General features: G+C 54.7%; 1 protein-coding gene across 7 annotated transcripts in view; it reads left to right on the forward strand.

The window, feature by feature from the left end:
- Positions 1–18641, forward strand: part of Speg (striated muscle enriched protein kinase) — a 56606-nt gene extending 37965 nt beyond the window's left edge. For all 7 annotated transcript variants that reach the window (XM_047543324.1, XM_047543327.1, XM_047543329.1 and 4 more), the window contains 23 exons: positions 1530–1642; positions 2018–2186; positions 2422–2518; positions 2649–2849; positions 3936–3993; positions 4563–4640; positions 4731–4909; positions 5325–5351; positions 5890–6042; positions 6211–6253; positions 7508–7576; positions 7837–9808; positions 10108–10239; positions 13141–13257; positions 13428–13595; positions 13697–13819; positions 13984–14151; positions 14285–14882; positions 15412–15651; positions 15736–15959; positions 16801–16876; positions 17104–17253; positions 17605–18641. In XM_047543324.1, the coding sequence (XP_047399280.1) occupies positions 1530–1642; positions 2018–2186; positions 2422–2518; positions 2649–2849; positions 3936–3993; positions 4563–4640; positions 4731–4909; positions 5325–5351; positions 5890–6042; positions 6211–6253; positions 7508–7576; positions 7837–9808; positions 10108–10239; positions 13141–13257; positions 13428–13595; positions 13697–13819; positions 13984–14151; positions 14285–14882; positions 15412–15651; positions 15736–15959; positions 16801–16876; positions 17104–17253; positions 17605–17797 (5348 nt within the window). In that variant the 3' untranslated portion in view covers positions 17798–18641. The remainder of the gene's footprint in view (positions 1–1529; positions 1643–2017; positions 2187–2421; positions 2519–2648; positions 2850–3935; positions 3994–4562; positions 4641–4730; positions 4910–5324; positions 5352–5889; positions 6043–6210; positions 6254–7507; positions 7577–7836; positions 9809–10107; positions 10240–13140; positions 13258–13427; positions 13596–13696; positions 13820–13983; positions 14152–14284; positions 14883–15411; positions 15652–15735; positions 15960–16800; positions 16877–17103; positions 17254–17604) is intronic.
- Positions 18642–19814: the final 1173 nt, after the last annotated feature.

The raw sequence follows: 19814 nt of genomic DNA on the forward strand, positions 1-19814 counted from the left end.
AGAAGGAAGGGAAAGCGGTAGGTCCGAAGAACCCTCCTAGCTGAGAGGTGGAAAGAGTGGATGCAGCGGGGCCACAGATTCCTGGGAGCCCCCTTTGGAAAGTCTTGCCCCTTGCTCACCCACACCCATCAGCACTTCCTGCTCGGTCCCTGCTTTGTCCCTCAACAGTGCCATCTTCCTTCCCAGATACAGCCCTAGGTTTTGGGCTTAGACAGGCCCTGGCTCCAAGAGTCCTGCAGCCCAGTTTGGCCAGAACAGTGAATGAGACTGTGTCCCGGCCAGCGGGGCTAAAATGGGCCTGGGGTTTGCATCGGCACCCCCATTCCATTGGGCTCCACCTCCCCACCCCAGCCAGGCAGGGCAAGTGGAATGCTAGCCCCTTTCCTCCACATCTGCTGCACCACAGCAGCTGATCCCCCTTCCTCAAACAGACCCCCCTGCTGTCTGCATAAAGCCACGTGGGTCTCTGTGGTGGGTGGTGTCCATACCTGGCTACCCTGCTCTTCTCTGGGATCCCAATCATTCCCACTCTTCTTAAAGCCAAGATCCTCAAACATGCTCAGGACAGAGCATCTGGAAATCATAGGCTTCTTCACAAATGTATCTAATGCAAAAATGTATTTAATTCATGAGAATTAGAAGTGGCTTTGCAGGTTCACACAATACATGTGGAGGAAAGAATCATAGTCACCTGTGGGAGAACTGAGTTGAAAGTTAGCTTCTAGACTGTCTGGTTTATATTTGAGGGTTATCTTGCTATCTTCCAGATGGCAGAAAGTCCCCTAAACATTTAAATAAGATTCAGATGGAAAAACTTCAAGATAAAGCAATGTTGACAGGCATGGTGGTATATGCCTTTCATCTCAGCTACTCAGAAGGCTGAGGCAGGAGGATCCCAGGTTCAAGGCCAGCCTGGGCAATTTAGAGAGGCCCTGTCTCAAAACAAAAATAAAAAGGGCCGGAAATGTAACTCATTGACAGAGTGCTTATCTAGCATCTAGCTCAATCCCCAGTGCCACAGAATAAAGAGGGGGGGAAAAATTACCACAGAAAAATGAGGGGGAAAAGGCAATGTCATTCCTGAGCAGTTGTCTGGTGGGACTGTGAGAAGGGCGATCGCCCACAGGGGGCAGCACTGAGCCACACCTTGCTTGCTGGTTAATACAAGAAGGGAAGTGGCTCAGGGTGGCCAGTTCTGATTTTTCAAGAGACGAGAAATCCAGATTTCTTTTATGTGTGAAAAATCTCCTAATTTCAAAGCTAGCAAATGAACACTGAGGGCCAAACAAACCAAGCCTGCACCTGTGACAGTTTTATAGAGATTTGGAAATCATTATGTTTGGATTTACAGGGAAGACAGTTGGTCCAGGCAAGGAACTCAGTGTTTTGAGGGGTGGTTGACCTGGGAGACCAGGGCCTGGCATTTTGAGAAGCAGGTTGCTGATGGGGATTAGGAGAAGGGCTGAGGAGGCAGGACCTTTGAGGATGTGCAGCTCCTGCCCTTCCACTGGCCTGTTCCTGTGTTTCAGAGGCTCCTCGGTTTGAGTCCATCATGGAGGATGTGGAGGTGGGGGCCGGGGAAACCGCTCGCTTTGCTGTGGTGGTTGAGGGGAAACCGCTCCCAGACATCACATGGTACAAGGTCAGTGGGTGATACAGTCCTCAGCAGAGCGAGTGAAACCATCTGGCCAGAACCCAGCAGATGGAGAAGGGATTCCCTGGGAGACTGAGGGGTTTGGGAGGCCTTAGGAGCAAGGAGTCTGGGCAGAGATGTGGTTAGGAGGAGGAAGTGGGACCCAGGTGACTGACCAAAGGGTGCAGGTCTGTTAGCTGAGCTAAGAGAGAAGCTGACTCTGGGTCCTGGGGGAGCAAGACCACTGGTATGAAGATGCAGACTGGTGATTGGGCTCCTGGCTCACAGGTCAAGATGAAACTGGGTCTCTAGTATGGAGATAAAGCTGGGTGCCAGGGGGAGGTGAGGCCAGGCCCAGGCTTGAAATGACACCCACCTTTGCAGGACGAGGTGCTGTTGGCTGAAAGCAGCCACGTGAGCTTTGTGTATGAGGAGAATGAGTGCTCCTTGGTGGTGCTCAGCACGGGGGCCCAGGATGGGGGTGTCTACACCTGCACTGCCCGGAACCTGGCAGGGGAAGTCTCCTGCAAAGCAGAGTTGGCTGTGCACTCAGGTGAGCTGCAGTTCCTGGGGAGAAGGGCCAGGTGCCTACTTCTAGGAATGTGATGTAAGTCCCGTCCTGCCCTTTACTCCTGACCACCAAATCCTCCAGCCCCAGCTTCCCACCTTAGGCCCCAACATTCTTGCTCCTCTTCTGTCTCCTTCATTTGCTCCACTGGTCCCAGTCTCTACCATTGTCCCTTTTATGCCCTCCTCACCTAACCGCAGGACACCTGTCTCCTTCACAGCTCAGACAGCTATGGAGGTTGAGGGGGTCGGGGAGGATGGAGAACATCGAGGAAGGAGACTCAGTGACTTTTATGACATTCACCAGGAGATTGGCAGGTACGGGACTGGGAAGTACCAATATGGGGGAGGGGGACAAGAGAGGCTGCTGGGTCCAAGGGCTGGAAGAGGGTAGATAGTCAGGGCTATACTGACAGCTGAGACCTGCCACTCTCCTTGTGTCAACCAGGGGTGCCTTCTCCTACCTGCGGCGTGTGGTGGAGCGCAGCTCTGGCCTGGAGTTTGCAGCCAAGTTCATCCCCAGTCAGGCAAAGCCCAAGGCATCAGCCCGGCGAGAAGCCCAGCTGCTGGCCCGGCTTCAGCATGACTGCATCCTCTACTTCCACGAGGCCTTCGAGAGGCGCCGGGGACTGGTCATTGTCACTGAGCTGTATCCTGGAATGGGCTGGGGAGTGGAGGGTACCCATGCCTGGATTATTGTTTAAAAAGTGGACCTGTTGACAATTGGGAGGAATAAGTATGGTGACTTCTGTGAAAACCAGACTTTTTTTAAGCTTAGTCTTACATATCATTTAATATGTGTCTGGCGGTGTTTTGTGAATTTTGCAATTTATCAACCTATGTAAGTCTCATGTATACCTACCTTATGGGATTTTATTATCCCCATTTTTATGGATGATGAAACAGGTATGAAGAGATTAAATAACTGGCCCAAGGTCATGCAGCTAACAAATGGCATATGTTTTTTAATCACAAAATGCTATATAGTAGCTGGGTGGCATGCACCTATAATCCCAGCAACTCTGGAGGCTGAAGGAGGAGGACCACAAACTCAAGGCCAGCCTGGGAAACTTAGTGAGATCCTCTTTCAAAAAATTATCAATTCCAGTGCTAGGGGGAAAAAAAAAAGCCATACAGTGTAACTTCACATTTGAAGGACCCTACTTCAGATGAGCAACAGTGCCTGGCTTTATTTGGGAGACTGTTGTCATTAAAAAAAAAATAGATGTTATCTTTTCATAAAAGGTATATTTAAACAAAGGCACATTGAATTAAGGATGCTGGATGGTTGGCTTGGTTTGGCTTTCCTATAGCAGGGTGACCATGACCTAATCACCAGTCTCCCAGGCTGTTCAAATATAAATCTCAGCAGATTTGTAGATCTCTGGATCATTAACAAATAGCATCAAGAAGTTCCTTCCACAGTCAACAAGATTCTGTTATGATTTGATCCCTATAAATACTTCATCAGGTGGGCAGGGGAGGAAATGTGATTCACATTTTAATCTGAGGGAACCTAGACTCAGAGAGGGTAAGTGACTTGCCCGAGGTCCTATAGCGAGTGAGTTGTCCCATCTGTGCAGCCACATGATGTGGAAAGGGTGAAGACAGTCCCTGACTGGTATCAGATATGCTTCAAGGGGAAGGAGAAGCCTGTACGGAGCTAAGGCATGCTGATCTCGGGCTGGGTCAGGCAGTCTGCACTGGTCACTGTTCTCCTTGATCCAGGACATAGCTGCACAGAGGAGCTGCTGGAGAGGATGGCCAGGAAACCCACCGTGTGTGAGTCTGAGGTGAGGGCAGGGGGTGGCAAGGGCCAGGTTGGGCACCAGCCTTCACCCGCCTGAGCTCTGAGAACAAATGGGGGGAGGGTGCCCGCATGCCACTTCTGCCCAAGAGGAGACCAAGGGTGGTGGAGAGCACTGTTAGGCAGGCAGCAGAACTCCCCACCCTGGGGGACCACACTCCTATCTCTTTGGGACTTGCTTTGTCCTCTGATCTCAGCAGACCCGCTGCAACCTCTAACAGTGTTGATCTGGTCTTCCTCGCATACGCATTCCCCAGTCATGTCTCAGAGGTAGCCCCACCTAGACTCTGCCAGTCTCATGGCTGTCCTGAGGTACATAGCTGAACATACTGTACACCACACAGCTCTGAAATTCATAATGTAAATGACTGTCCCCAATAATTGTGTTGTTCCCAACTTGTATAGCCATACATGATTACCCTAGGTCTTAGCAACCCCAAACATGTGTTTCAACCCCCTCCGTGAGCTGTCTGAAGGTCTCTTCCCAGGCCTGGTGGTGATCAAGCATAGCTCCCCACCCTACTCCCACGGACTCTGGGCTTCCTGTTTCTACAGATCCGGGCCTATATGCGGCAGGTACTAGAGGGAATATGCTACCTGCACCAGAGCCAGGTGCTGCACCTCGATGTCAAGGTGAGGTTGAGAGGGGAGAGCAGGTAGTCCTGTGGGACCAGGAGGTAGTGTCCTTCTTTACTCAGCTCTCATACCTTGCTTGTGTCATAGCCTGAGAACCTGCTGGTGTGGGATGGCGCAGAGGGCGAAGAGCAGGTGCGCATCTGTGATTTTGGGAATGCCCAGGAGGTGACTCCAGGAGAGCCCCAGTATTGTCAGTATGGCACGCCTGAGTTTGTGGCCCCCGAGATCGTTAACCAGAGCCCTGTGTCTGGAGTCACTGACATCTGGTAATGCTGGCATTCTTGGCCACTGGGTGGGCTGTGTTGGGGACTTAGCTCACTGGCAAAGAGGAGCATTATGAGCATTCTCTGACAGTTGCCTGATGGCAGTGTTCACAGGGCCTCTTGCCCATGTAGGAGCCTTGTAGTGCTTGGCTTCCTGCTCCCCTGGGATTGGGGCCACCCCAGTGAGACAGACATGCTCTCATTGGTCCCCAGACGTCTCTGGGCATCCTAGATCAGCCCTGCCATAAGCCTTTTGAACCACTAGGTTCAGGGGCCTCCCTGAAGGAGACACTACTGTGCCTATTTATCCAGCATGGTATTCCTAGGGAGGACATGTCTCAGAGTTAAGGTAACAGAGAACTGCTCACTTCCAGCAGGAGGTGGGCTGTCCTCTCACCTGTCCACTCTCTTCCCACAGGCCTGTGGGCGTCATTGCCTTCCTTTGGTAAGGACCCTCTCCAGCTTCCTAATGGTCTCCTGGTAGGCCTACCCCTAACGTTTGTAAGGCTGCAGCCCTCCCCTTTTCTCCCATATCTTCCTGCTCTTCAAGGGGCCTCAAGTGCATGAACTTGGATGCCTTGGTCTGCACGTCCAACTCTGTCCACTGTCACACCCCTCCATAAGAGGTGGTCCAGTATGGCTCAGTGCCATTTTGGCAAGAACTGCTTGGTTCTGAGTGTCCAGAACATGAACTAGAAGGGGTGGGGCTCCCTTCACACAGATGCCTCATCTCATAGGCCATACTGGAGGTGGGACAGAACTGATCCTCTAAAGCCCAAGTTACCAGGTCCCAAGGCAGGACTGTCTCCTGTCCTTCCAGGGGGTTGTAGTCAGAGCAGGACAGGCAAGAGTCTGAAAGCTTTGGCTATGCCATCCCCACAACCTTGGGCCTCCACCTGTCCCTGGTCCCCTGCATTCCGCTTCACTTCTACCTTAGCCCCAGGACCCTGCCCTCCTCTTACAACACTCCTCTCCCCCTGCAGTCTGACGGGAATCTCCCCATTTGTTGGAGAGAATGATCGGACTACGTTGATGAACATCCGAAACTACAATGTGGCCTTTGAAGAGACCACATTCTTGAGCTTGAGCAGGGAGGCCCGGGGCTTCCTCATCAAAGTGCTGGTGCAGGACCAGATGTGAGTACAAGACCCCAAATGCCTCCTGCCTAGTCCTATTAAGCCGCTGCCCTTAGACATGCAACCCCCAGCTCCTTAGAGGCCCTGTTTTCTCAAACGTTTATTACCTGTCTGAATGAGTGAATGAATGAATAAAAATATCCCTACTTAATCCTCATTCCTTTACAGGAGACCTACTGCAGAGGAAACTCTAGAACATCCTTGGTTCAAAGTGAGTCTAGTCCTGCCAGGTGGTGGTGGGAGAGGGAAAGAAGACGCTAATAACAGCTCAATTTATTGATCATCTACTTATGCAGTAACTATGCTATCATTTATATACACATGATCTATTAGCCTTACAATAGCTCTGCAGAGGAAGGCATAGTTCCCATTTCGTTGATAAGGAAATTGAGCCCCAATTAAGTGATCAAGTTGGGATTTTTTTTTTTTTTGGTATTGGGGATTGAACTCAGGGGCACTTTACCACTTTAACACTGAGCCACATCCCCAGCCCTATTTTGTATTTTATTTAGAGACAGGGTCTCACTGAGTTGCTTAGCACCTCACCATTGCTAAGGCTAGCTTTGAACTTGCAATCCTCCTGTCTCAGCCTCGTGAGCCCCTGAGATTACAGGTGTGCACCACCACGCCCGGCAAGTTGGGATATTATGGACTCTATAGGTCTTGAACCTGCCTCTACCCCAGGGGTCCTCTTCAGGGTTCTGTCTGATGCTAGAGATCACCATGGTCTTCCTCACTTCTGTTTGTACACCTCTGTCCTGCACTGGTCCCCACACTGTGGTGGGTGGGTGACCTGTAGACTCAGCCTCTCATTATACTCTCCGTGAGGACAGGATTCTCATTCATCTTCAAACCTCAGCACCCCAGAGTACAGTGCTAGGCACAAAGGTGGGGGTACAGCCACTGAGTCCAGAAAGAACTCAGTGAATAAACTCCCTTGAGTGCTTGCTATGCTGGGTCAGCTGGACTTAGGTCATTCTGCTAGCGGTCCTTGAGGTAACAGCCTTCTCCCTCAGATTGGAAATAAGAGCCACGTGGGTGTGGGTGCCCAAGGGAAGCTTCTGTCTTGGTCTAGTCCACATCTCCAGATGCCTGGAATGTGGGGTTACATGGAAACAGATGGGGAACTAGGGGCCAGCCAGGGGACCTAAGACCACAGCCTCCCCAGGCTGCCAGTGTACCAGGAGAGGACCTTGAGGCCTAGTATCAGCTCAGAAGCCGTCCCAGGAAGCCACCTGTTTTCTGCCTGTCCCCTTAGATTCAGGGAGTTTTCCACAGGTGTGTGGCCTGACTATGGTAGTTGTCCTGATTGATGAGAAGGGAAGAGGACTCCCAGGAGCCCAGACTCAGTGTTGCCTGCTCCATGCCTTCCCACCCCCAGTGGACTTCGTCTCTCCATTGCCAAGCCTCGAGGGTCTAGGTTGACAGAGAGCTGACCCTCAGGCCCTCTTTCCTGGGTTTGCAGACACAGGCAAAGGGTGCAGAGGTGAGCACAGATCACCTGAAGCTCTTCCTGTCCCGTCGGAGGTGGCAGGTGAGTTTGGCTCAACCCTGTCTTTTTCCCTGCCTTTGTTCTTTCACCTTCTAATTTTCTCTCACCTGGTCTTTTTTCCATGGTGTGCCCTCACCTCCTGCTCCTCTGTGTTTGTGCCTTTTATTGTCTTAGTTCTGGCTTTCCTCATGCCCCTGCCCCTCTACCTGTCTAGGCCTCCTTTTCCAGGGCTGAGGTGGGCCAGAGGGGTGGCAGTCCTGCCTCAGGACCCCTCAGGCCTGACTCTAGCACCCTGTCTCCAGCGCTCCCAGATCAGTTACAAATGCCACCTGGTGCTGCGCCCCATCCCGGAGTTGCTGCGGGCACCCCCAGAGAGGGTGTGGGTGGCCATGCCCAGAAGAACACCCCCCAGTGGGGGGCTCTCATCCTCCTCGGACTCTGAAGAGGAAGAACTGGAGGAGTTGCCCTCTGTTCCACGCCCCCTGCAGCCTGAGTTCTCTGGCTCCCGGGTGTCCCTCACCGACATTCCCACTGAGGATGAGGCCCTGGGAACCTCAGAGGCTGGTGCTGCCACTCCCATGGATTGGCAAGATCAAGGAAGGGCTCCCTCTCAGGACCAGGAAGCTCCCAGCCCTCAGGCCCTCCCCTCTCCAGGCCAGGAGCCCCCAGCTGGGTCCAGTCCCAGGCGGGGAGAGCTCCGCAGGGGTAGCTCCGCTGAGAGTGCCCTGCCCCGGACTGGGCCGCGGGAGCCGGGCCGGGGCCTGCACAAGGCGGCATCTGTGGAGCTGCCGCAGCGCAGGAGCCCCAGCCCGGGAGCCACCCGCCTGGCCCGGGGAGGCCTGGGCGAGGGCGAGTATGCCCAGAGGCTGCAGGCACTGCGCCAGCGGTTGCTGAGAGGAGGTCCAGAGGATGGCAAGGTCAGCGGCCTCAGGGGCCCCCTGCTGGAGAGCCTGGGAGGCCGTGCACGTGACCCCCGAATGGCGCGGGCTGCCTCCAGCGAGGCAGCGCCACACCACCAGCCCCCACCCGAGACAAGGGGCCTGCAAAAGAGCAGCAGCTTCTCGCAGGGCGAGGCGGAGCCTCGGGGTCGGCACCGCCGTGCAGGGGCACCGCTCGAAATCCCTGTAGCCAGGCTTGGGGCCCGCAGGCTACAGGAGTCTCCCTCTTTGTCTGCCCTCAGCGAGGCCCAGCCGCCCAGCCCCGTGCGTCCCAGTGTCCCCAAACCTAGTATCGCCAAACCTAAGGAACCTTCTACTGCTAGGCCCAGTGGTTCTCCCCAGCCCTCCGCACCCCAGCCTACCCCAGAGAAGGCCCCAGAGCCCACGCCAGAACCAGCCCGAGCCCCCAGGCAGGCACAGCCCTCCGTGGCTCTGCAGACCCCAGCGCTGCCCCTCACACCCTATGCCCAGATCATGCAGTCGCTCCAGCTGTCTGGTCACTCCCAGCCCTTACAAAGCCCCCCAGCGCCCTCAACAGAGCCCAAGCCCCACGCGGCTGTGTTCGCCAGGGTGGCCTCCCCGCCTCCAGGAGTCCAAGAGAAGCGCTTGCCTTCACCCAGGGCTCCCCCAGTGCTAGCTGAGAAAGCCAGGGTCCCCACGGTACCCCCCAGGCCAGGCAGCAGCCTTAGCAGCAGCATCGAGAACCTCGAGTCAGAGGCGGTGTTCGAAGCCAAGTTCAAGCGCAGCCGGGAATCACCCCTGTCGCGGGGCCTGCGGATGCTGAGCCGCTCGCGCTCAGAGGAGCGTGGCCCCTTCCGCGGGGCGGAGGACGAGGACGGCATGTACCGGCCCAGCCCGGCGGGAACCCCGCTGGAACTGGTGAGACGGCCAGAGCGCTCGCGCTCAGTGCAGGACCTGAGGGCTGTCGGGGAGCCGGGCCTCGTCCGCCGGCTCTCGCTGTCATTGTCCCAGAAGCTGCGGCGGACTCCGCCCTCACAGCGCCACCCGGCCTGGGAGACTCGAGGAGGAGACGGGGAGAGCTCAGAAGGCGGTAGCTCAGCGCGGGGCTCCCCGGTGCTGGCGGTGCGCAGGAGGCTCAGCTCCACCCTGGAGCGCCTATCGAGCCGGTTGCAGCGCAGCGGCAGCAGCGAGGACTCCGGGGGCGCCTCGGGCCGCAGCACGCCACTGTTCGGACGGCTGCGCAGAGCCACATCTGAAGGCGAGAGTCTGCGACGCCTTGGTATCCCACACAACCAACTGGCCTCTCAGGCTGGTGCCACCACTCCTTCTGCTGAGTCTCTGGGCTCTGAGGCCAGTGCCACGTCGGGCTCCTCAGGTGAGGAGGGGCTAGGCTGAGGGGCCAGGTTCCAAGATCGAAAGGACAGGGTGTGCGGAAAGAATCTCTAGGAGGAGAGGACTGAGGACACACCAGAAAGAGGCTACAGAGGTGCTGGAGGCCTGAGGGTGGAATTGACAGTGCTGGAGGAGGGGGAGGCTGAGAGGCAGAGACTGGCATGGGAGCAGGACAGGGGGTAGGTGCTCTGTTCTCTTTCTCCGGGCTGAGGGGTGCAGGGAGGCTGGAGCCAGCTGGTACTGGCTGGGTAAACAAACACTCTTGGGTCTGGGTCTGCGCAGCTCCAGGGGAAAGCCGAAGCCGGCTCCGCTGGGGCTTCTCACGGCTGCGGAAGGACAAGGGCTTATCACAGCCAAACCTTTCTGCCAGTGTCCAAGAGGACTTGGGTCACCAGTATGTGCCCAGTGAGTCAGGTAAGAGAGGCCTGCTGGGTGAGCACCTCCCTTCCCAGGGAGCAGCCTAGCTGGGTGGGAGGTGGGGAGTCTGGGCAGCCAGGAAGGGGCCTAGAGTCAGGAAAACAGCAAGGATAATCATAGCAACAGCTGCCATTAATTAGCAAAGCCAAGTGTCCTATTAAGCACTTTACAACCGCTGTCTCATTCGGTGCTGCAGCATTGTTTAGGAACAATTATTGTCATCATCCTATTTTACAGGTGAGGAAACAGGCTTAGTGATGTGATGCTAAGTAGTTTTTCCAAGTGGCAGAGCTAGTAAGTGGAGCAGCCAGAATTTGGACTGTGTGACCCTCTGCAGCCAGGGCTCAGAGTGGTTTCGGGGCACTGGATTCAGGCTTTTCTTTGGCCTCTTGTCTCATGGAAGACTCTAGAAAGTTTCTGTACCTGGGTATTGTTTTGAAGGAATCTGAGCTCCTGACTGAGCTCCCCTGCCCCCATGGCCACCTTCAAGTGTGTATACTTGAGTGTACACCCAAAAACACACTTTGTCTCCCAGCCTGAACTGTGCCCCCAATTCTCCATTTTTCTACAGCTCCGAACACATGGCTGCCCCTCTTTGTCCCCCTTCCATTGGCAGAAGGCACATCTATGAGGAAAAGCGGGCTTCAGGGCTTTTTGTTGGGAAGAGGGGGCCTGGGCATGTACTGACTTGCTTCTTGCCCCTCTGTCCTGGGGTAGGGAGAGAGGCTTTTTCCACCTAGGTCACCCTACCTGGAAAAGGGTCTTTACTCAAGGACTGCAAGCAGAGGCTTTGGGATGCTAGGTGTTCCAGACCAGCAGAAAAGACAGGAGCCGACCACCAAACAAGTCTACATGATCTTTATAAGCCACCAGCTCCATTCTTGCCCAGTTCCTTGTTGAACTTCTCAGAATGGCCCTAGCCTGGCCTCAGCTAGGCCTGAGGGGAATGTGCCCAGCCTGTAGTGAGTGAAGGGGAGGGAGGGAGGCCAGTTGTTGCGGGGAGGGTGGAAAAGGAGGGGGAAGGAAGGAAAACATCCAGCAGAGAGGACTAGGGACAGCTGATCCCTTCCCACCTGGGGCCTCCCTCTCTCTCAGTTTTGCTTGTACAGCTGATTTCCTGCCGAGCAGTGTCCCCTGATCTCATCCTCTCCCTGTAGGAAGAAGCCTGTCCCATGTCCACTTCACCAACCAGGGCTGGCCCTGGGGGAATGGTGGTAGGGCTGGCAGAGCTGGCCCAGGTCACCTTTCACCTCTCCTCCTGCCCACTTGGTCTGGAGGTAGCCATTGAAGAAACTATGTTCACATTACTTTGCAGCCTCAGAGGGGAACAATGGGTACAGGCAGTGGGGGGAGAGCATGCTGCTGTCCTGGCCATCCATTCCCACTGAGTATTCCTCTCCTGCCCACTCATCCCCACTCATACTCCCTCCTGGTTCTTCAGACAGGCAGCCTCTGGGGCTCCCATGGGTCTCTCTGCCCTGGTGAAAAAAATCCTCCCTGCAATCCCCTGTGGTCAGAACCAGATTGGAAGTTTTCTAAAGGGAAATTCCAGGGATCACAAACCCAACTTCTCATGGCACTAAGTAGTCACAGGCCAACTGCACTGGAGCAAAGATCCTGGCCCCAGGCAAGGGTGACCCTTTTCCAGGTAGGGTGACCTAGGTGGAAAAAACCTCTCTCCCTACCCCAGGACAGAGGGGCAAGAAGCAAGTCAGTGCATGTCCAGGCCCTCTCCCCAGCAAAAAGCCCTGAAGCCTGCTTTTCCTCATAGATGCGCCTTCTGCCAATGGAAGGGGGACAAAGAGGGGCAGCCATGTGTTGAGAGCTGTAGAAAAATGGAGAATTAGGGGCAAGGTCACCAGTCCATGGTAAAGCAGCTTCTCTGCTTTGCTGAAACAGCCTGTTTTTCTGGTTCTGCTTCTGGCTCTTTTACTGGACATATTACCAAGATAATAGTAATACCACAACAAAATGTCTGTGATCACTTATTTCATGCTAGACACATGCTAGCACTTGGTAGGCCTCTTTTAATTCTCACAAGAACCCTCTGAGCTTGGTATTATTTTCCTCAATTTACAGATATGAAATGGAGTTTCAGAGAGTGTAAATGGCTACCCAAGGTCATATAGATACTCTTTTATGTGTATGTGAGGGGTACTAGGGATTGAACCTAGGGGTGCTCTAGCACTGAGCCACATCCCCAGCACTTTTTATTTTTTGTTTTGAGGCATTAAGTTGCCTAGGCTGACCTCAAACTTGTGATCTTTTAGGCTTGTGCTTCCATGCCTGGCTAAGATACTGTCTCTTGCCATTTCAAAAGTTCTTCTTGCTTAGTTGACCTGAAGGAGTAAGTGGAAGGTCTAGGAGTCTGGCGCACTTCCAGGGGCTGCTCATGATCTGTGTTGACTTCAGGTCTTTTGAGACTGTACATTCTTATTGCAGAATCTATGTTCAGTCTCAGCTCGGGTCACTACCTACTTTCCCTTCCCTTCTCACTTATCTGTGGTGCCCAGAGGGAGTGGGCATTGCAGAATCTTAACTGTTAATATTTTCAATATTTGCTTTCATTTTATCTGACAAATGCTTATAGAGTACTTAGTGCCAGACCCTACGCTAAGTGATTTATGAATATGAGGTATGTCCCAAGCATCTTCAAAAACCATTGCAAGGAAAAGATAGTCTATACATGCTGAGGGCCTAGGGAAAGTGATGCTTGTCCCAAAGAAAGTGCTCAGGCGTGGAGCGAGCTTCCACTCCCCACATCTGGCTGGAAGGAGACAGCCTTTCACTCCGCTCCATGCCAGCAGCACTCGGGGCTCACACCCATGCACGCACCCCTCCCTCAGCAGTAAGTGGCCAGGGTCCTGCGTACACTGGCTGTCTTTGCTCTCCCTCTAGACTTCCCCCCAGTCTTCCACATCAAACTCAAGGACCAGGTGCTGCTGGAGGGGGAGGCAGCTACCCTGCTCTGCCTGCCAGCTGCCTGTCCTGCTCCCCGCATCTCCTGGATGAAAGGTATGGAGATTATGGGGACTGCCCATAATTATGGAGATTATGAGTGACCCAAGTGCAGGAGATGGGAGGTGCCAGACTTTGGAGTGAGCAAGGTTCAAGGGAGGGGCACGGGAGAGGGGTCTCCACATGCTGCCTCACTCAGCAGCCCCTCCTGCTCCTCCCGGCCCCAGACAAACAGTCCCTGCGATCGGAGCCTTCGGTGGTCATTGTGTCCTGCAAAGATGGAAGGCAGCTGCTGAGCATCCCCCGGGCAGGCAAGCGACATGCCGGGCTATATGAGTGCTCAGCCACCAACGTCCTAGGCAGCATCACCAGCTCCTGTACTGTGGCTGTGGCTCGTGAGTCTGGGGCAGGGCCCCAGGGAGTTGATGGGGACAGTGGGCCAGGGCTTAATAGGCCCTTAGCTGGGGCATCACTGGGCCTCTCTCCCTTTTACCAGGTGTCCCAGGAAAACTAGCTCCTCCCGAGGTGCCCCAGACCTATCAGGACACGGCGCTGGTGCTGTGGAAGCCAGGAGACAGCCGGGCTCCTTGCACGTACACACTGGAGCGGCGGGTGGATGGTGAGGGACGAGACAGGATGGTGAGGGGAGGAAGTGGCAGGTGGACCCTGGGAAGGCAAGTGTCCTGCTTGGACAGAGTTCCCTTCCCAGGTCCTTCTCAGACTATATTGAGAGCTTGGGCCTCCCCTTCTGAGGCCTTAGACCCACCCCTGTGCTGCCCATAGGGGAGTCTACCTGGCACCCCGTGAGCTCAGGCATCCCTGATTGTTACTACAACGTGACACACCTGCCCATTGGTGTAACTGTGAGGTTCCGTGTGGCCTGTGCCAATCGTGCTGGGCAGGGCCCCTTCAGCAACCCTTCCGAGAAGGTCCTCATCCGGGGCACTCAAGGTCAGTGGATGGAGGGGGGTGGCAGGTGGGCAGGAGAAGGAAGGAGAGCCTGAGTCCAGGGTCTGCCCCTCCTTGGAGCACCATGGTTTTGCCCCCAGGACACATGGTGATGATTTTCTTTGTCTCATCTTAGATTCTTCAGCTCGGTCATCTGCTGCTCACCAAGACACCCCTGTTACCTCAGGGCCAGCCAGGACCCAGCCTCCTGACTCTCCTACCTCACTGACCCTGACCCCAGTTCCCCCAGCTTCCCAGTCAGCCTCTCTCAGCCCCTCATCCCCTCTCACACACCCCAGCGAGGCCTGGTCATCACTCAAAGCTGTGGGTCCACCACCCCAAACCCCCCCACGAAAGCACAGGGGCCTGCAGGCCACTCAGCAACCAGAGCCCACCCCACCCAGTGCCCATGTCACCCCAAGTGAGCCCAAGTCTTTTGTTCCTGACACTGCGACTGGGAGTCCAGCCTCCACCCCTCAAGGGGTTAAGCCAGCGTCTTCCTCCACTCCCTTGTATATGGTGACTTCCTTTGTGTCTGCACCCCCAGCCCCTGAGCCCCCAGCCCCCGAGCCCCCTCCTGAGCGCACCAAGGTGACCGGGCAGAGTCTTAGCCCAGGCAAAGGGGTGGCCAGCTCCTCTGGGGGTGGCTCCCCCAGGTCCCCCACCCCAGAGGGCACTACTCTGCGACAGGGCCTCCCTCAGAAACCCTACACCTTCCTGGAAGAGAAAGCCAGGCAAGCAGGGAAGGGAAGGGGGCAGAGGTGGGAGAGGGTGGGATGTAGGGAACACAGGGCCTGGGAGAGCAGAGCAGACTGTCCTGGCCAGCCTTGGGGGAAGTTCCTTAGAACTGTGGAGTTCAGGGCTGGGGATGTGGCTCAGTGGTAGAGCACTTGCCCAGCATGTGCGAGGCCCCAGGTTTAATTCCCAGCGCTGCAAAACGCAAAATTAAGTTTGAGTTCAGAGGTGCCAGGCACTGTCCTGAGCATGATAGCCACGTGCTGTCGATCCTCACAACTCTAGAGGGAGGCACTGCCCTACAGTCGTCACCTATCCCACAGGCCGGAGGGAAGCTGAGGTTGGAGAGCTTATGGGACCTGTCTAGGGTAGAGAGCCAGGTGTGCAGAGGTGGGATGTTCCCAGAACTGAAGTCTAGAGCCCATGGTGGAACCACTGCATTCTTGTCCCCAGGGTCCCTGCTTCCCCTCTTAGCCCTCACAATGGGAGTGTGCCCCCTGAAACTGTGGTGTCCCCCTACACACACAGGGGCCGCTTTGGTGTTGTGCGAGCATGCCGGGAGAATGCCACAGGCCGGACGTTTGTGGCCAAGATTGTGCCATACGCAGCCGAGGGCAAACGGCAAGTCCTGCAGGAATACGAAGTGCTGCGGACGCTGCACCATGAACGGCTCATGTCCCTGCACGAGGCCTACATCACCCCTCGGTACCTTGTACTCATTGCTGAGAGCTGCGGCAACCGGGAGCTCCTCTGTGGGCTCAGTGACAGGTAGCCAGACCTTCTGGGGCAGCAGGGGGCGAGAGTGGGGGAGGTTGGACTGGGAGATCATCTGCTTGGCCTCTGCCACCCCAGGTTCCGGTATTCTGAAGACGACGTGGCTACCTATGTGGTACAGCTGCTACAAGGCCTGGACTATCTCCACGGCCGCCATGTGCTACACCTGGACATCAAGCCGGACAACCTGCTGCTGGCCCCTGACAATACCCTCAAGATTGTGGACTTTGGCAGTGCCCAACCCTACAACCCCCAGGCCCTGCGACCCCTTGGACACCGCACAGGCACGCTGGAGTTCATGGGTAAGGAGACCAGCTACCAGCCAGGGGCAGGGGTGATGGGGGTTGTAGGGTACTGCCAAAGATGTAGCCTCCAGGGCTCACCCCACTTCACATACATATGTACCATTGATTGTGCGCTTACTGTATGCAAGCAATGAACTAAGTTCTCTACATGGATTTTTTAAGTGGATCTTTACAATAGCCCTGGAGTTTGCCAAAATATTCAGATGAGGAAACATGCTGAAGTTAAGTATTTGTCCAATCAGTTATAAATGATAAAGGCGAGATTTGCTAAGACTGGAAAGACAGAAGAATCAATTATTATTTTATATAAATAAGGAACACCAGCTGTCATTTAGCTACCTCCTAAATGTTTGATGTTTATCATCTCTATTCCTTAGAGCTTTACTACAAGCCCCACTTTACAGACCAGACAATGGAGAGTCAGATGGGTTTAGTAAATCACCCAGAGTCCCATAGCTAAGGGGCAGGCCTGGGATTAGAGCCAACCAGGTTGGTTTCAAAGGCTTTTAATCTTGGTGTTGCTCACTGACTTTGTGAATGGGAGTCCTACCTCAGAGCTGATCCAGGGGAGTTAAATGACCCTACTTCTCAGCTCCTCTGGAGTTCTGGGGACCTTCATCATTCAGTGCCCAGGCTAATTCCTCAGATGGCCCATATCTCTCCTGGGAGCTGCCTCGACTTCTGTCCTATCTGCTGGTCTCTAAGGCATTATGATTGTACCCATAGTCTGTTGACCTGAGCATTGTCCTGCTCCTCAAACCCCCAGGAACCTCCCTGCCTATATCCCTGCTCCCCTGCCATTGGGAAGCTGGGTCAGCTTGGCCTCTGTCTTCTCTAGCTCCTGAGATGGTGAAGGGAGAACCTATTGGCTCTGCCACGGACATCTGGGGAGCAGGTGTGCTCACCTACATCATGTGAGTTCCCCTGGCCCTGCTCCAGCCCCTTTTGCCCTCTTTCTGCCTAGATCTTTTCCTTCTGCCCTGCCTCCCTGGAACATACCCAGGTGCACTTTAGTACTATGACCCCAGCATCCCCACGTAAATGTCCCCCAGGCCTGGGAGTTGACCCTCAGTCCACTAAGGTGGAAAACCCGTGAGTGGCAGATTTGGGGCTATTTCAACTTAACTGTCTTCTACAATAGGCTCAGTGGACACTCCCCATTCTATGAGCCAGACCCCCAAGAAACAGAGGCTCGGATTGTGGGGGGCCGTTTTGATGCCTTCCAGCTGTACCCCAACACATCCCAGAGTGCCACCCTCTTCTTGCGAAAGGTCCTCTCAGTACATCCCTGGTGAGTGGGCCCCCTTACCTGGCAACCCCCTCAGCCTTACCTGCCCCTGGCTGTGGACTGCCCTGGACCCACCTGGCCAAAGACCCCCCCAACTTCTCCACTGCCTTAACAATATATTCCTGCTTCTACTTCGGGGTGGTTACATTATCCTCATTTAAAGCTCATAACAGCCCTTCAAGGGGCAGAATCACCAATCACATTCCAGAGACTGGGAAACTGAGCCCTAGAATTGCCCAATATCACACACATGGTGGTGGACTCAGGATTGGAATGTGGATCTGGGGGAGGATAGAGCCCTCAGGTATGAGGAATCATCACTTCTGGCTCACTGTCCCTGACTTGGCCTGGCAGGAGCCGGCCCTCCCTGCAGGACTGCCTGGCGCACCCATGGCTGCAGGATGCCTATCTGATGAAGCTGCGCCGCCAGACGCTCACCTTTACCACCAATCGGCTCAAGGAGTTCCTGGGAGAGCAGCGGCGCCGCAGGGCTGAGGCCGCCACCAACCACAAGGTGCTGCTCCGCTCCTACCCTGGCAGCCCCTAGCAGCATGGACCACAGCCCGGCCGTGGGCTTCAACTCGGGGTTCCCAACAATGTCGAGGGACATTCCAGGGCCCATGCTGAACCGGGTGGGCCCAGGGCTTCGGATACCACCAGCAGCAACATCTGGCCGGGCTATTACCTCATGGACCTGCAGGGATAGAGGCTCCAGGGCTTCGGCCTGATGCCCCCCCAGCCAGAGCCAGAGCAGGAGACCCATTGGGCAGGGATAGGAACAGGAAGAGGGACAAGAAGGGAATGAGGAAGTGAAGAGGAAGACACTGAAGGATAGGCAGGGAGATTCTAGAAGGTTCTGGGGGTGGGAGGCACGTTGCATCTCAGGGAGAACCCAGGAGGGTGAGCAGCTGGAGAGGAGGAAGAGGAAGGGGCCCAGGTGTCAGGGACATGGGCTGGGAGTGTCAGTGAGGCAGGGACAGGACACAGAGACAGTACCAGAGAGCCTGAGCCAGAGTGTGAGAGAAGGCAGTAAGATAGGAGGAGAGGACAGCAAGCTCAGGGGGAGGAGGGGAGAGACAGGCCAAGCAGTGGCATCCCCAGAAGCAGAGAAGAAAAATGCTGAGAGCTCCAGGCAAGTGGCCATGCAAGCTGTCCTCCTGTCCCAGTGGATGTGGCTCTGGGCACTCTATGCTGGCCCAAGGATGTCCCCACTGTCCCTCCATGGCCTTTGCCTTTCCTATTCATATTTATTTATTTATTGACTTTTATGAAGTTTTCCCTTCCATCCAATCCCTATTGCCCATGTTGTCCTGACCATTCCCCCAGCCATCCAGCTGTCTGTGCAGCTCTCTGTCTGTCTGTCACAAGGAAAATAAAAACAGCAAGCAGCAGGACCTATGTGTGGTCTCTTGGGGAGGGCTGGTTGGTGGGGACTGAATCCTCAGCAGGGGCATTTGGCCTTCTCTGGGCCACTGAAGACACATTCAAGGGTACATTGGCTCATACCTTGGGACCGCCTACCCTGTCCCCTGATCCTCAAGGTTCCTTACCCCTCCTTATTCCTAGAGGGAGGGGAAACTGCAGTCTTCACAACCCATGGTTTCTAGAAAGCTGGTGAACCTACTGAACCCCCCACCAACAAACTCTAACCAGATTCTGGTAACCCCACCTCTGCTCATTGTTCCCTCATCATAACTTGAGGAATGCTGGGCTCTGGAATGAACTAGCCCACTCCAGTCCTGTCCCCTGGGGTAGTGGGGTTTCATCCTGAAGACTGACAAGAGGAGGCTGTGTGACTCCCTCAGGCTCAGGCTGATCAGAATGCATGGAGTAGCTGTGAGTGCTTGACACATCAGCCTGGACCTTCTAGTCCTCGTGGCAAGTCAGTCTGTCTGCTATGGCACCCTGACTCTGGCCACTCACCTGCAATGCCACAGAATGGTTACTGGATCCTAGAACAGGGCTGCCCTGCCTTGGAATGAGTGAGAGAGAATGAAGCCAGGCTGCCTCGTGTCTACAAGGATGGTTCCCCCACATCTTGAAAACTCTGTTCTTGGCAAAGTAAAAGGAGCAAAGCCTCCAACCATGAGCAGAGAGAGCTGGCACTGTCATGCTATTGAGTTCAAGGGCTCCTTGGCTCATTCAAATTGCCCTTTGCCCAGCCCAGCCCAGTTTCTGTGGCTTCCCAGGACCACAGGGAAGAGACGAGCCCCATCATCATAAACTAACTGGATGTTAAAGCCATTTGGAAAGGATGAGAGAGACATCTTGCCTACCTGTCATTTTAGCAACAAAGATATACAGTTTGCCTGTGAGAATCTCCAATCTCCTACATGCTGCAAATGTTTTGTATAAAAATGAGGTGCCTGAACTCATATCTTGATAAATGGTAAAATTTCTTTTCCGTCCCCCTTCTGATCTGGAGTTCCTTTCCCATCTCCATTGGAAATGGCATGTGAACTGTTTATTCCAAACCCGGAGAAGCAAAGGTAATTTATGTCAGTAGAGCTGTGTCAAAATTGTTCTGATCAAAACGTGACAGTGTGGGCTGGATGTGTAGTTCA

Source organism: Sciurus carolinensis, chromosome 3 (genome assembly GCF_902686445.1).
Source record: "Sciurus carolinensis chromosome 3, mSciCar1.2, whole genome shotgun sequence".
NCBI lineage: Eukaryota > Metazoa > Chordata > Mammalia > Rodentia > Sciuridae > Sciurus > Sciurus carolinensis.